General features: G+C 43.2%; 1 protein-coding gene across 2 annotated transcripts in view; it reads left to right on the top strand.

Annotated features, from left to right (window-relative positions):
* Positions 1–14817, top strand: part of ITGA6 (integrin subunit alpha 6) — a 74332-nt gene extending 59515 nt beyond the window's left edge. The window contains exons 21-26 of one of the 2 annotated variants that reach the window (XM_040441121.1): positions 2771–2872; positions 4316–4426; positions 4520–4618; positions 8849–8974; positions 11326–11456; positions 13614–13751. In XM_040441121.1, coding sequence (XP_040297055.1) covers positions 2771–2872; positions 4316–4426; positions 4520–4618; positions 8849–8974; positions 11326–11433 — 546 coding nt within the window. In that variant the 3' untranslated portion in view covers positions 11434–11456; positions 13614–13751. Of the gene's footprint in view, positions 1–2770; positions 2873–4315; positions 4427–4519; positions 4619–8848; positions 8975–11325; positions 11457–13613 lie in introns of both variants that reach the window. The other variant, XM_040441120.1, reaches the window with a different exon arrangement.
* Positions 14818–15759: the final 942 nt, after the last annotated feature.

Below are 15759 nucleotides of genomic sequence, written 5' to 3'. Positions count from 1 at the left end.
ACAAACAGACTCATATACCAAGAGAAACTTAGGGCTCTTTCACACTTGCGTTGTTCTTTTCCGGCATAGAGTTCCGTCGTCGGGGCTCTATGCCGGAAGAATCCTGATCAGGATTATCCCCATGCATTCTGAATGGAGAGAAATCCGTTCAGGATGCATCAGGATGTCTTCAGTTCAGGACCGGAACGTTTTTTGGCCGGAGAAAATACCGCAGCATGCTGCGCTTTTTGCTCCGGCCAAAAATCCTAAACACTTGCCGCAAGGCCGGATCCGGAATTAATGCCCATTGAAAGGCATTAATCTGGATCCGGCCTTAAGCTAAACGTCGTTTCGGCGCATTGCCGGATCCGACGTTTAGCTTTTTCTGAATGGTTACCATGGCTGCCAGGACGCTAAAGTCCTGGCAGCCATGGTAAAGTGTAGTGGGGAGCGGGGGGAGCAGCATACTTACCGTCCGTGCGGCTCCCGGGGCGCTTCAGAGTGACGTCAGGGCGCCCCACGTGCATGGATGACGTGATCACATGGATCACGTCATCCATGCGCATGGGGCGCTCTGACGTCATTCTGGAGCGCCCGGGAGCCGCACGGACGGTAAGTATACTGCTCCCCCGCTCCCCACTACTACTATGGCAACCAGGACTTTAATAGTGTCCTGGCTGCCATAGTAACACTGAATGCATTTTGAAGACGGATCCGTCTTCAAATGCTTTCAGTTCACTTGCGTTGTTACGGATCCGGCGGGCACCTCCGGCAAATGGAGTGCACGACGGATCCGGACAACGCAAGTGTGAAAGAGCCCTAAGGATCTTCTGTTTATCAAACATGCTATAACAATAAAACACGGATTATACAGGAAAATAACTGTTATCCCCTGACTCTGTTTTCCTATGACCAATCAAAAATATATGATATTAATATGATAAAATATTCAACTCGGCAATCAGACTATGGAAAATAACTTTCCAAAGGGTTTAGTCCTCTTTTTCAAATAATGTCAGATCTTCCATTAACAATATGCATCTTTGCTAAGAGAATAATCAGCATTATGGAGGCGCCTAACACTATCCCACAGTATGGGAACTCTTGGCTATATACCGAGAGAAATATCTTATTAATATCACGAGCAGTAAACACAAATATACGTTACCGGGTCAAAGGTAGACAGAGTTCGATTGGGACCAGTTCTCAAGAACTTTCCTAGTAATCCAAAAAATAATCCAAGTTTCTTCTGGTAAAGTTTTCTTTTGAGTTTCTTTTGGTCTTGATTGAATGGATGGATGGATGGATGGATCAATGGATCTATCTTGCTGCTCCGCACACGAGTAATTATTCCCCCCTTATCTAAGAATCATCCCCTTTTAGAGTAGGGATTTCCAATCAGGTAAGGTGGGTGTATTCGCATGCTAATAACACCATGATGTCATATTAACTCTTGATATGACATAAAACAAATGATAAAATAATATAATATTGTCCATCTGCCTCCAGATGACACTGTGGTACTGCAGATGAACATCACAACTTTAAACTAAATATCTAATAATACGTTCACATGACCTTCTTAACCTTTTTAATATACATCATTGAGGAAGGTCTTTTCCTGACACTTTTAATTACCTATATCCTGGACTTGTTGGAGTCACTGTCTTCTCCCATCTTTTTGAAATATATGTTAACTTTTCTCAGAAATCCAATTAACAGAAACTTATTTCAATGTTTCTGTACCTTCTACAGAATCGATTCTAAATTATAAATACATGGTATAATATATATATATATATATATATATATGTAAATTGATACATTGTTACACATAGACAACACATTATATGAATTATTGGTTAAAATATGTTGTAAACTAAATATACCATACAGAGATATATAAAATATAATTATGAATATATAAATTGAACCTCATACAGCAGGTGTGCCTCAAGGATATGAATTCTTATCACATCATGGCTTATCCATGAAACAACCTTGTTCCCTTTAGACAGACATGTGTACTCCCCATATATAAACCCATATCTTTTGTTATAACTTTAAAAATATAATGTCCGTTCATGTTCACAATTATTTTTTTATACAAACTGAACTTACCATGAACTCATCTTGGCTTCCTCAGCCACATAATAGAACTATGGTTCAGGCTGATTTTATTCTTAAAAGCAATGAGCATTCATTTTGGTTATAATGTCATTAGATAATATTGTATACGTATGAAAATGCACAACAGGGCCCTGGTACAAGAGTTCAGTTTGGGCCCCCTTTCCTCAGTGATTTGTGGTCAGGGGCCCCCCTCCGCCCATGCCAAATTCTTGAGCTAACCTCTTCCCTCCAGCCAGAGGTGTAACTTGACCAGCATGCACTTTCTATAATGCCGGTCTTTTCTTATGCGGCATAAGAGTTTTTGGGCCCCCGCAGGCTCCTGGGCCCAATAGCAACCTATAGCTACGTCCCATCTGGGAACCTATTAGCACATCTATGGCTTAAAATATAGCAGCAGTTTGGCCAGACTGACCATGGTATTGCATTCCAGAATGGTTGACAACCAGCCACTCTGTCATAGCCAGGGCATTGAGATGTGTAAAGGGCAGCAAACTCCTCTGCCAGGTCTTTGTATCTGCAATATTGTATTAAAGATGGTTATGGTCTACATATGAAAATCAACAGAATTTGTGAACCTAGTGACAGAAATCACTATTAAATTTATAGAATTTTTGTTCCTGTGACATTGTGGTATTTTACTCAGTTTTCTCTTTTGTGACAGGAGTCTGGTAAAAGTCGAAACAGACGTGAAATAGGAGAAAAAAAATCTGATCCGGATGACAAATCTTTTTCATTCTTCTCAGAAAGGAAGTACATGACACTGGTAAGATTTGGTGACGCGTTCTTCTTATGTGTCTGGACTTTTGTACAGGTCGTTTTTTACAATTGGAGAATCCTTTCTCAGTCTTTGCTTTAGTCTGTATATAAGGTAAAATGTGTTTTTTTAGGGTTATAATGGAAGAATCTAGAAGCTGTGGCTCCAACACCAAAGATTCACCTTGCTAATTCAATGGCCCTGCATTGGCATTAGGGCTGTAGCTCAACAATTTGACTCTAATGACATGTCTTATTGATTTGCTCATAGTAGTATATGTATCACTGATGGGGATGGGGGGGGGGGGGGCAATGCGTCAATTTGCTTTGTAAGTGGGGCTCATAACCAGTAGCGTAGATAGAAATGACTAGGCCCCACAACAAATTTTTGAATAGGGCCCCCCTCCCCCAGTAATTTTTTCACAACCCCTTCCTTTCATGCCGCCCCCCCCCCCCCCCCCCCCCCCCCCCCATTCCTGTGGCTAGTAAAGATCGCTCTCTCTTAGACCAGGCCCGGCAGCTGTTCCATCCGTTTTATACACTGTCTCTACTGTCACTGTAAATAATTTCATTGTGTAATACTGTTGAGGGGGCCCTGACAAAATCTTTTAGTCCTCATCCTCCTGGATGGGCCCCTTCTAGGTCAGGGCCCCAAAGCAGCCGCTTCCCCTGCTTCCTCTATAGTTACGCCCCTGCTCATAACCTAGACCACCTGTTAATCTGTGGAACCTTTTCTGAACATCATTGATTTAAATTGTCCCTGGGCATATCAAAAGTCTAAATTGGTGGGGGTCTGAGTGCTGAGACCCCACCGATTTCTAGAACGAGGGGAGAGAAGTGCTCGCTTAGCGCGTTCTCTCTCCTCACTGCAGGACAGCAAGCGAGATGAACTCAATAGAAAGTCTATGGGCCCGTCTTGGGAAATGAGGAGAGAGAGCGCACTAAGCAAGCGCTTCTCTCCCCTCATTCTATTCTAGAGATCTGAAGGGGTCTTAGAGCTCTGACCCATACAGATCTAAACTTTTGATATGTCCCTATGACAATTTAAACAAATGTGAGAATGCGTTGCTTTGAATGCTGCCATTCCTGACATAAAAAATGCCAGAAAGGTCAACGAAGTCCCTGAAAGAGGCCCTGACTGGTGTGAACAAAGCCTAATTTAGATATCCGTCATCTATCTAATTAATTTTTTGGTCACAGAGTTGAATTAAGTTGGGGGAAGAGCACCTTCTTTGTGTGCAGCCCAAACAGTCCTCATAGGAGAAGTATGTCCTTTCTCCTATTGTCCCACCTACTTGATTACAGACATGAGTGAGAACCAGTAACTTTGGAGCCTGTAGACCACTTCACTTCCCTACTGACCCCCTAAGCTATGTAACTGTGAACATGACAATCTTACAATGTTGATTTCATACATATGATTCTTTGCTAATATTTTTCTAATTTTTTTCAGGACTGCAATACTCATGCAAAGTGTGTGACCATTAGATGTCCCCTTCAAGGACTGGACAGTAATGCTGTCATTAACATTCGCTCCAGGTTATGGAACAGCACGTTCCTTGAGGTATCATCACAGCAATGTTCTGACATCATTAACGTCCTTCGATTAATTGACTTCCATTGGTTCAACTTCTGCTCTTTAACCTTTTGTTAACAGGAATATTCCAAAATGAGCTATCTCGACATAATTGTGAAGGCCTCAATCAGTCTGAACACAACAGCCGACAACATTAAATGGACAAATGAAGCTTACCAGGTGAATAAACCTATGTCGAGCTTACTGCAGGGCAATGATCATGGGCGTCCGCAGAATTTTTTCCAGGGGGGGGCATAATTTTATTGACATCCATGCTCTGCTTGTTTCTGAGAATGTAATGAAGGGGAGGGGCATATTCATTATCACAAAGTATAATAACGCATGAGCTGTGCAACGTGATGGAAAAGCTTAAATGTATTTTATAAGTGCCAGGAATACAAAGTTGTATCCCTGGTTCTATAGCTCCCTCTGCCTCCCTCTCCCTCCTTGCCCCCTCATATATAATAAAATGGTACTTTTATTCCAGTCTGCAGTCACAGTGGGCAGCACTGCCCTAGGAAGTACCTCTAGCTGCCATATGAGGAGTGGTCCGTGGATGTATTCCTAGGGAGTAATGTAAACACTGGATTTTCTCTGAAAACACAGGGTTTACTGCAAAAAGCTTGAAGGGGCTGATTATACTCACCAGAACTAATATAATAAGCTGCAGTTGTTCTGGACCTGGTGACTATAGTGTGCCTTTAATGTAAACATTATTCAATGCACCACATTAGTCATACACCCAGGATCAAGGCACTATAACCAAATAAAAAATGTAGAAACTGCAGGGGCAATACTGCCTGGTATATGGACAGCAGAGATGGCATCCTCTGGGCAGTACTGTCTATGGTCATCCTTCACCAGCACCCTGACTGCCACCTGCTTGGCCTGGCTCTCATGGCACTTCACTGCCTGCTGCTTGGCTATCAGTGACTCACCCTACACCTAACACTCAGGGTCAGGGAGTGACTCCGTAGTCACACTGTGACACTGACTGACTGTCACTCACTGATAGACAAGCAGGTGGCAGTCAGGGTGCTTGTGAAGGATGAATTGACCATAGACAGTACTGCCCAGAGGATGCCATATCTGCTGTCCATATAATACCAGGCAGTATTGCCCCTTCATATACCGCCTGGTCACCCCACACCTAACACTCAGGGAGTACTGTCACACTGACTGGTCTGTGACACTGACTGTCACTCACTGTTGTGTTAGTGTCGCTCTCGCTCATTCATTCAGGCTGCCTGTGGTTGTGGAGTCCTGAAGCGGCCAACACACTGTGGGCGGCTCTTCTTGCTCTGTCTCCGCAATGTCTTTCCCGCCCTGAAGGTGGGCGGAGCTTCGTTCTGCCGTGCGCGCCCGGCCCTGGTGATTCATCAAGGCGCGTGCATGCTCCTGATAGATACTGCTCTTCACTCTGCGGCGCTGCGCAGTACAGCAGCTGCAGAACAGAGGCAGAACTCAGTTCAGTGGCGTAGCATGGGTTGCCAGCACCCGGGGCAAGCCATGTATTGCGCCCCCCCCCCCCCCCCCCAAAACCTGTGGACTCGTCCCTTTTTACAGATAATGTAGTAAATGTCACCTGCAGTCCTATGTAACACCACAGATAACTCAGTGATAACTCTCTGAGTACAGATAATGTAGTAGATGTCACCTGCAGTCCTATGTAACACCACAGATAACACAGTGATATCTCTGAGTACAGATAATGTAGTAGATGTCACCTGCAGTCCTATGTAACACCACAGATAACACAGTGATATCTCTGAGTACAGATAATGTAGTAGATGTCACCTGCAGTCCTATGTAACACCACAGATAACACAGTGATATCTCTGAGTACAGATAATGAAGTAGATGTCACCTGCAGTCCTATGTAACACCACAGATAACACAGGGATAACTCTCTGAGTACAGATAATGTAGTAGATGGGTGTGAGGCCCCAGAATTCAGAACACACACAGTGTGAACTGAAGTCTGATGCCAGGATGCGGCAGGGTGGGCCAAATTCTTTATCCACCCCCCAACCCTACCGTGAAACAGATATGTGGATGGACATAACATACATTGCTACGAAATATACAGTATAATATAGCACCACATACCTCATCCATCCAGTGACATCTCTTGTGATGTAGACTTTCCTCAACGTCTTCATTCGGAGATATCGACCGCCATGACACCTTCTTTCAGCTGCGTCTCTACAGAGTTTCACAGAAAGCATTTTTAGATTCCTCACTTTACTATCATCCTCATTGTACCTCAACACTGTTATCCTGCTGCCCCCCAATACTGTGGTAGAGCCAGACAGATAGGAGGACCAGAGTTGAGACACACTCATATATACTAATATTACAGAGGGGCCATTATATATTATAATAATACAGAAGGGCCATTATATATTATAATAATACATAGGGGGCTATTATATAGTATAATAATACACAGGGGGCTATTATATATTATAATAATAATAATACACAGGGGGCTATTATATATTATAATAATACAGAGGGGGCTATTATATAGTATAATAATACACAGGGGGCTATTATATATTATAATAATACACAGGGGGCTATTATATATTATAATAATACAGAGGGGGCTATTATATAGTATAATAATACACAGGGGGCTATTATATATTATAATAATACAGAGAGGCCATTATATTTTCTAATCCGTGTGGAGGGGGCACAGAGGAGGCAAAACCACTGTGTAGGGATGAGCGAATTTCATGTTATAAAATTTGTTTGTGCTTCGTTTGGTGGTAGAAGCAGAATTGCGTTATGGATTCTGTTACCACGGACCATAACGCAATTCTATGACGTAGCATGCATAACGGAATGCCTTTAGAGGCATTCTGTTATTCCTTCCGTCATAATAGAAGTCTATGGGCTGCATAACGGATCCGTCCCGTTTCCGTTATGCAGGAGAGGACTCCCCTGCATAACGGAAACGGGACGGATCCGTTATGCAGCCCATAGACTTCTATTATGACGGAAGGAATAACAGAATGCCTTTAAAGGCATTCCGTTATGCATGCTACGTCATAGAATTGCGTTATGGTCCGTGGTAACAGAATCCATAACGCAATTCTGCTTTTACCACCAAATGAAGTGTAAACGAATTTCAAAATCTGAAATTCGCTCATCTTTACCACTGTGTGGAGGGGGCACAGAGGAGACAAAACCACCTTATGGAGTTAAAATACCTTGTTTTGGGATGTACTGTATGGTGAGCAATGTAACTGTGGGTGACTTTATAAAAGCTTCTAGCAGCTCTCACACCCCTCATATACTCCACTACAAACTACATAGAAATACAGCCCCCAAACCCCTCACCAGAAATCACTGACCACAGCATACTGTAAGTGCCTGCACTCTCCCTGCTCTGAACGCTGCTCTGCTTCTCCTTACAGCCCTATTCCTGCATCTGGCACAGTCTGTAAGGGGCGGGAGGAAGCGGTCACATGATCTCATGACGTCATTCCCTCGAAGCAGCCAATACATTCTATACCTGTTCTGAAGCCTATGAGGCAGAATGGAAATGCCTGCTTCCCTCCTTTAAAAAATGCCTGCTGCCGGGCGCCCCCTGCAATTTGGCGCCCGGGGCAATGCCCCCCCGACCCCCCCACGCTACGCCCCTGACTCAGTTCATAGATTTCCAGGACCCCAGGGGGGGGCACTTGCCCCCCCTTGCCCTCCCCTGCGGACGCCCATGGCAATGATATAGATATAGATAATCTATATAGTAGTATTTTGTAAAACTGCCCCCAGACTATGAACATGTCCAGGCTCATCCGTCAGAAAGTAGTGATTCTCTTTGTGGAGGTAGAGAGCTGGTGGGTAGTCTTTTAAAGGGCCAGGCATGGACATACAGTGTAATAACGTATAGGTGGCGCTAGAGAGACTGGTCTCTTCCTTCTGGAGGAGAGCTATTTTCCATGCTCATCCATATAAGTCAAAGGCTTACACCTTCAATAGCTGTCGGCCTAATGCGTATTAGGCCGACCGCTATTGCACACTTGGATTAGCTGAGATTGCATGTGTTCCTAAAGGGAAAAGGAAATAAGGTGCTGAAAGAAACACCCCTGGTAGTGGCTTATCTCTCATGAGGCCAACAGTTTCCAAAAATAGCCAAGTGAATTTTTGGAAGTCTCATAGATGGGAATGTAGACAGCCGGACGTGAGCCACATCCGTAACATAAGGTGGGGCCCAGAGGTGAGACCTCAACCTGTCAGATGTTTATGGCCTATTCTGTGCATATGCCGTAAATGTCCAAATGGGAATACCACTTTCAGTTTAAATGGGTTTGGAATTAATTTTGGGTGATGGTGAGGTCTATTCCATAGTTACAGAACACTTACCATATTTATCTCTCTCTCTCTATATATATATAGGTGCGTGTTACAGTTTTCCCAGAGAAGACGCAGGTGCATTATACTGGAGTACCCTGGTGGATTGTGCTGGTGGCTATACTAGCCGGAATCTTAATGCTTGCCCTATTAGTGTTTATACTATGGAAGGTGAGTATGTTAATGGTTACTTATATATACCGCTATATCTACAGCCTAAGGACTGAATGTTTAAAGCATACAAGGTTATCGAATTGCACATTGAGGGTTTACTGAACCGGTCTATAGCTTGGCATTCAGAAGGGTTTGCATCAGTTCATCGAGGTCAGTGTTACCATGGAAATAAGTGAATATTGCACCCGGCAAACGTTTAGAAAGTGAAGGGGGAGTCCTGTGTGGCTTAAATTACAGTTCACTTGATGCTGCTTCTTAACCCGCATCATGATCACTAAAATCCATTAAAAACTCATTTGCATTGTTATCCTAAATTTGTTCTGATAGTCCCTGTCGGTTTACTCTAAGCTGGACAATTTGTGGCGGTTTAGATGCCAATATTGCCTCTTACAGGAGTCCTGCCACAATAAAGCTAAAAAGGCTAAGGCCCCTTTCAGATGAGCGAGTTCCACGCATCGGAATCGCAGCATTAGTATGCGGTAGCTCCCGTTCTGACCTCCCAGCTCTGCCGGGGTTGCATAGGATTATATTGATTTTAGGATGCTATGTAACCTTTACAGTTCTGGAATGTATTGGATAACAGTGACAGCATTATGTCAGTGTTATACAATACATTCCAGAACTCTAAGAGTTACATAGCATCATAAATCAATATAATGCTATGCGACCCCATCAGTGCTGGGAGGTCAGGACGGAAGCTGCGGCGTACTCACGCTGCGAGTCCGATGCGTGGAACTTGCTTGTCTGAAAGGGGCCTAACAAGTTATATTTATGTGAGATTGAAGCTTGGAGTTACAGGCACAAAGGATCAGGTGCTGTGGATCCACACCAATCTACAATATCTACTTAAGACCTTTTTACATTGCCTGATAATCTGCCAGTGTAAAGGTGCCGCCAATTACCCGATGAACAAGCGAAACACTTGTTGATGGGGGTAATAGCTCATTGATGCAAAGAACCTAAATCGCTGTTTGCCAGCAGCAAAATGTGCCATCTAAACAGCCTCTGCTGCCTGCAAACAATGATTATGTATGGGGACGAGTGATGGCCTTAGTGATCGCTCCTTCCTATACTATAGAGGAGATCACTGCATGTAATAAGCAGCGGTCTCCTCCACTGACGAGCATGCTGAATGCTTCCTTCCTGACAATCTACTCTATTGAGGAAAGTAAAGGGACCTTTAGTCTACTAGTCAGTGGCACGTATGAAAATGCTTTGTCTTGATCCATGTATGCGAGTAGATATTGATGTGTTTGTAAGATTTTAGTTCCGCACCTAATGAACATGAAATATTATTAGAACCTGGCAGCAACGCAGTTCAGGCTTTGGCCTGTTGCTTTAAGCGATCATCAATTAGCTATTAAGGAAACTTTGACTAATAATTTGGTTGATAGGGTCTGCGGTAAAGATTCATGAAAATATTTTTGTTCCTTAATTTGGAAAATATAGCTCACATTGGTAGAGTTTAGGGTACTTTCACACTTGTGTTGCTGGATTCCGGCACGTAGTTCCATTGCCGGAACTGCCTGCCGGATCCGGCAATCTGTATGCAAACGGATACCATTTGTAGACGGATCCGGATCCGTCTCACAAATGCATTGCAATACCAGTTCCGTCTCTCCAGTGTCATCCGGAATAACGGATCCGGTATTTATTTATTTTTACATTTTTAAAGGTCTGCGCATGCGCAGACCGGATCAGTCAAGGCGGCACAAGTGTTCCGAAATTTTGGCCGGAGATAAAAATGCAGCATGCTGCGTTTTTTTCTCCGTCCAAATAGCGTAAAAGGACTGAACTGAAGACATCCTGATGCATCCTGAACGGATTGCTCTCCATTCAGAATGCATTAGGATAAAACTGATCAGTTTTTTTCCGGCATTGAGCCCCTAGGACGGAGCTCAATACCGGAAAACTTTGACGCAAGTGTGAAAGTACCTTTAGGAGGTGAGCCCCCAAGCGATGCCCTAGATCACCCCCTGAAGATTTTAATTACATCCGGATTCACATGTCCATGTTCCAGGCGTTATTATACGCCTGTGTTAGCCACATATGTCATAGCCCGACTGCAGGGTTAGTTGCACCGAAATCCGTTAAACCCATGGTCAGCCGTGACATATTCAAGTAATAGAAACGTATAAGACGTATGGAACATGGACGTGTGAGTTATTCAATGTTAATGACTTCTTCCTTCTCTGCTGGGAGATATGGGACATCACCGAGCAGACCTTCACCATTGTGACCCCTGCTTCTCCATGACATACAGGACTTACTGATATTTTTGATTTGCTTTCATATTCCTTCCTCCGATCATCACCAATCATCCGATATGTAACCTTCATTCTTTGTAGTGTGGCTTTTTCAAGAGAAGTAAGCAAGATGAATTTGATGCCACTTATCACAAAGCTGAAATCCACACTCAGCCGTCTGATAAAGAGAGGCTGACATCTGACGCGTAGTATTGATCAGCGTCCTGTGATTGGTAATTGACGATTTGAATCACTGCTTTCTTGGGTTTTGGATTGGCTGCAGGTTTTCCATGAAGCATAACACATCGCTTTCGCTGCAGAAAACTTTCATTAATCATTAAATTGCCTTTCCTTCTTCTTGCTTTGGCTGGTCTGGCGGCATAATCCTTAAAGCATATCTATATAAAACATGTCCATGCATGGAAAAAAGTACTAAAACATTACTACATACTATTCTCTATCTCTCCGGCCACTGTGGACTGGGAAGATTCATGATTATTTTTTTTTCAATTGGGACGAAGATGGTTCTATGAAGATGAATGAACGCACAGGGCCGGTGTTCTAACAAAAATCCTTACTCGTAAAAATACCTTAACCCTCGTGACTTCCGGGGGTGTGCGCCCCTTGTCCGCGAAGAAGAATAGGACTTTCTCTATAATATTTGCCATCAAATGAATGAAATGAAGGAGTCTGCACCCGATCTGCAAAATTGCGGAATGGATGCGGACCCATTCATACGGTCTTGTGAATGTAGCCTAAAGAACATTTCTCAGTCTAAATATCACCGGGAAATATGAGATGCTATGATATTGTATCTACCTGTTTTTTTGACGCTTTGGGTTTCAACTGGGTAACAGTCACTAATGGCAGCCATTACAGTAACCATTGGAGTTGTCTGCTGGCTGAAAGGTTTATAAAACTACATTAGGCTAGGTTCACCCTTTTGTCGCAGAGGTAGTTGAGATACTATGTCAATTGTATGCATTAGATGTAGGCCTTGCATATACCGGCCATTGACTTCTAGGCTAAGAGGACACTTGTTCGGCATACATGTGGCTAGCAGTAGTCCTACCGTGCAAAGGGTAAGCCTCTCATATTCACTTCTTCTTTTGCACTGCTTCAGTCTTAGAGGGGTTCAGTGTCACCAGGGGAATAGTTGTAGCTGGTGCAGAGGTAACAGTCGCTACCGGGCCCAGGAGAGTGACCCTTGTGCCATATAAGAAAACACCAGTATTATAGAAAGTGCATGCTGGTAGAGCTCTGTCATAGATTTTGCACTGGGGCCCAGAATCTTCATGTTACACTTCTGGCTGAAGTGAAGGGGTTAGGTCAAGAATATGGCATGGGGGGGGGGGGGTGCTATGTGCTCCCCTGCCCCTTGCAGGAAAGCACTGAGGGAAGGGGGGCCCAAGCTGAACTCTTGCACTAGTGTCACACTGGGATTCCTTGGGCACACCAGAGGAAGTTGTTCTCAAGGCCCAACCCTCACATCATCAATGAAGTCTAATAGGTTTTGATGTAAAGAAATAGACCAAGTGATTGGCTCCAATGGCAGCTCCGAATGTATTTTTTTTTTCTTCTCTTGGACCATGTTATTAGAGCCTGGACCCACTGGAGGATCCTCTGGTACTTTGGTGGGCCAGTCCAACGCTGAGGAGGTTGGCCTATGACCAATACTTATCACCTGTGCTCAGGTCAGATAAGAAAAGTATGATCGCTGAGGGTCCAATTTCTAGGACCCTCATTGGGGACCCAAAGTTCTGTGTGAATGGAGTAGTAGTGTGCATGCGTGACCACTGCTTTATTCCCTTCCATACAGCTGCTGTTGATAGCTAAGCGCTGTACTCGGTAAACTGAGTGCACACTAGTGTTTCCTTTCCACAGGAAATTCTGAGACCCCGCGGGGGCCGCAGTATTTTGTGTTATTTGTTTCTGCTGGGACGGTATTTTGTGCTGCTCTACAGTATTGCTAGACCCACCCAATTCTGTGGCCCCACTTTCTTTCATTTTGTACCCGCCTACAATGTGGGGCTACTTTTAGGTTTTTTTCCAGGGCCACTTTCAGTTCCCAGTCCGCCCCTGGAAAATATAGACACGACCATACCGATTTTTTTTTTTTATATTTATATATTTTCAGTACTAACAATTTATCACAGTGCATCCGTCTTATTTTTTTTAAAAGGTTTCTAACAAGAAAATGCATCCAAAATCTTATTTTATTTCCCCTCCGTGTTGTCGTCTTCTAACAGCTCCGTGGCTTGGTCCTGTGCTTTCATGTTTATGTCCAGATTGTCCACCGCTCACATTGAACCTGAATGAACCGCGCTTTATTTCCTCACAATGACCCAAATCTTCTCTCTCTCTCTCTCTCTCTCTCTCTCTCTTTCCAGTGTGGATTTTTTAAACGTTCCAGGTACGATGACAGTGTCCCGCGATACCACGCCATACGGATCCCCAAAGAAGAGCGCCAATTCAAAGACGGAAAATTAAAAGAGAACACTGAAAAAAAGCAATGGGTCACCAATTGGAGTGAAAACGAAAGCTATTCCTAGAAATGTTATTTCATCTTTTGTATGTTTTTTTTTTAAAAAGTAAGGCTTAATTTTGTAGGAAGATGGCACCACATTGGATTGGGTATGTGCCAAACAACAGACTTTATTGCTCTCTGGATTTTAATTCTAAAGCATATGTGACTTGCTCTGTGAAATGGTATTTCATTTTGAGTTTCTGATTTGAGGCTACCTTGTGAACTATTGAATTAAAGGGGTCAGCCTGTTAGGACAACCCCTGTTCGTGGACGTCATTGAGGGGGTCTTGTGCTCGGGACTCACCACTGTAAGCCACAGTTGAAAGCTGCCAAGTTTCAGCAGCTCCAAACTTGACTCATCCGGCCCTTCCATGTATTACATGGTTGTCCAGTCAAACGGGCACCATGTAATACTTCATGTCCCCTGTAGTGGCCGCTGCAGGGCACATCTGACCGCCGGGCCGTCTTCATTACAGAAAGGGGTTATCTTGGTAAGTCATTTTATTTGACATGATAGTCATTACTTGGTAATGATTTGATTTCTAGGTGTACAAAGTGTCGGGAAGAAGGGGTGCTATGTTTTATTTAATGCTGATCTGCTGTTATTATGCAATAATGGAGGCCAGCCACTGATTTACTTTAAGTGCATTAATAATGTAAAGAGGATTTTATAGCTGCTATAAGACCTTCTTACAAAAGCTGATGAGATCTGTGATCTGTTTGCCTTAAACCACTTACATCTGTGCCATATACCAAATGATACGCCTATTACTTTTTTAATATTACCTATGCAAACTCTTGTTATAAAGTTATTTCAATGGCACATGGTCCTGTTTGCCAAAGTAGGCCTTTGAGTGCCTAACAGCATTGGTGCCTTTAAAGGGCATCTGTCAGCAGTTTTGTACCTATGACACTGGCTGACCTGTTACATGTGCACTTGGCAGCTGAAGACATCTGTGTTGGTCCCATGTTCATATGTGTCTGCATTACTGAGAACAATGAAGTTTTGATATATGGAAATGAGCCTCTAGGAGCAACAGGGGCGTTACCATTACACCTAGAGGCTCTGCTCTCTATGCAACTGCCGCGCCCTCTTCACTTTGATTGACAGGGCCAGGCATGATGACCTGTCACTTAAAGAATAAACTTTTCTCAGCAATGCGGACACATATGAACACGGGACCAACAAAGATGCCTTCAGCTGCCAAGCGCACATGTAACAGGTCAGCCAGTGTCATAGGTACAGATCTGCTGACAGATGCCCTTTAACCTCTTTGTTGCAGGGTACACCTTGCACAATACTGATGGGTTATCTCTTAGGCTAGGTTCATACCACATTTACACCTAATGTGTATATATCTAATGTGTCCATGGACTTTTACTACCCAGATGTATGTCAAAATCATGTTTTTTTTAGCATATGTTTGTCTGGTATTTCATTGCCATAAATGTATTGAAAAGTGTAGATATTCATTTTTAATAGATGTGAACCTAGCCATCCTGAAACTGTAAATCACAGATTTGCTTCTACTATCGAAACACATTCCTGATGTTTTAAAGGCAGCAAAAAGAGTGTAATTTTTTTTTTTTTAAATGTGCAATATGGTTCTCTGTCCACATAATAACATTTGTAAATCAGATTCCAAACCTAGCGACAATGCTTTGGTGTCCTTTTTGTATATAGCTGAACCTGTGAGGTATTTATTGCTTCTTTTTGCCTTTCACTTTAAAGTGGATCTATCATGGAGGCAGCCATTTTGTATCCGTGATATCCCTGAGCCCGTGAAAATGGCCGACTCCACTTAGTCTTTAGGTGATAAATACACTTTAAAGTCAAAGATTTCTTTATTGCTTTTCTGTTCGGGTGTAACTATCGCAATCTAAATGGTCAACTCTATACTAATGCGTTTTTCTATTGTGTTATATTTCTTTTTATAATGCAGTACTACATTTTCTGTTGTGTTTAGTGTGTGAATAGATCTGCCTTGTGCCTATGAAATTTCCTAACT

The sequence above is a fragment of the Bufo bufo genome, chromosome 7, assembly GCF_905171765.1.
Source record: "Bufo bufo chromosome 7, aBufBuf1.1, whole genome shotgun sequence".
NCBI lineage: Eukaryota > Metazoa > Chordata > Amphibia > Anura > Bufonidae > Bufo > Bufo bufo.
Note: the sequence above shows the minus strand (reverse complement) of the source record. Positions and strands in the feature narration are given on the sequence as shown.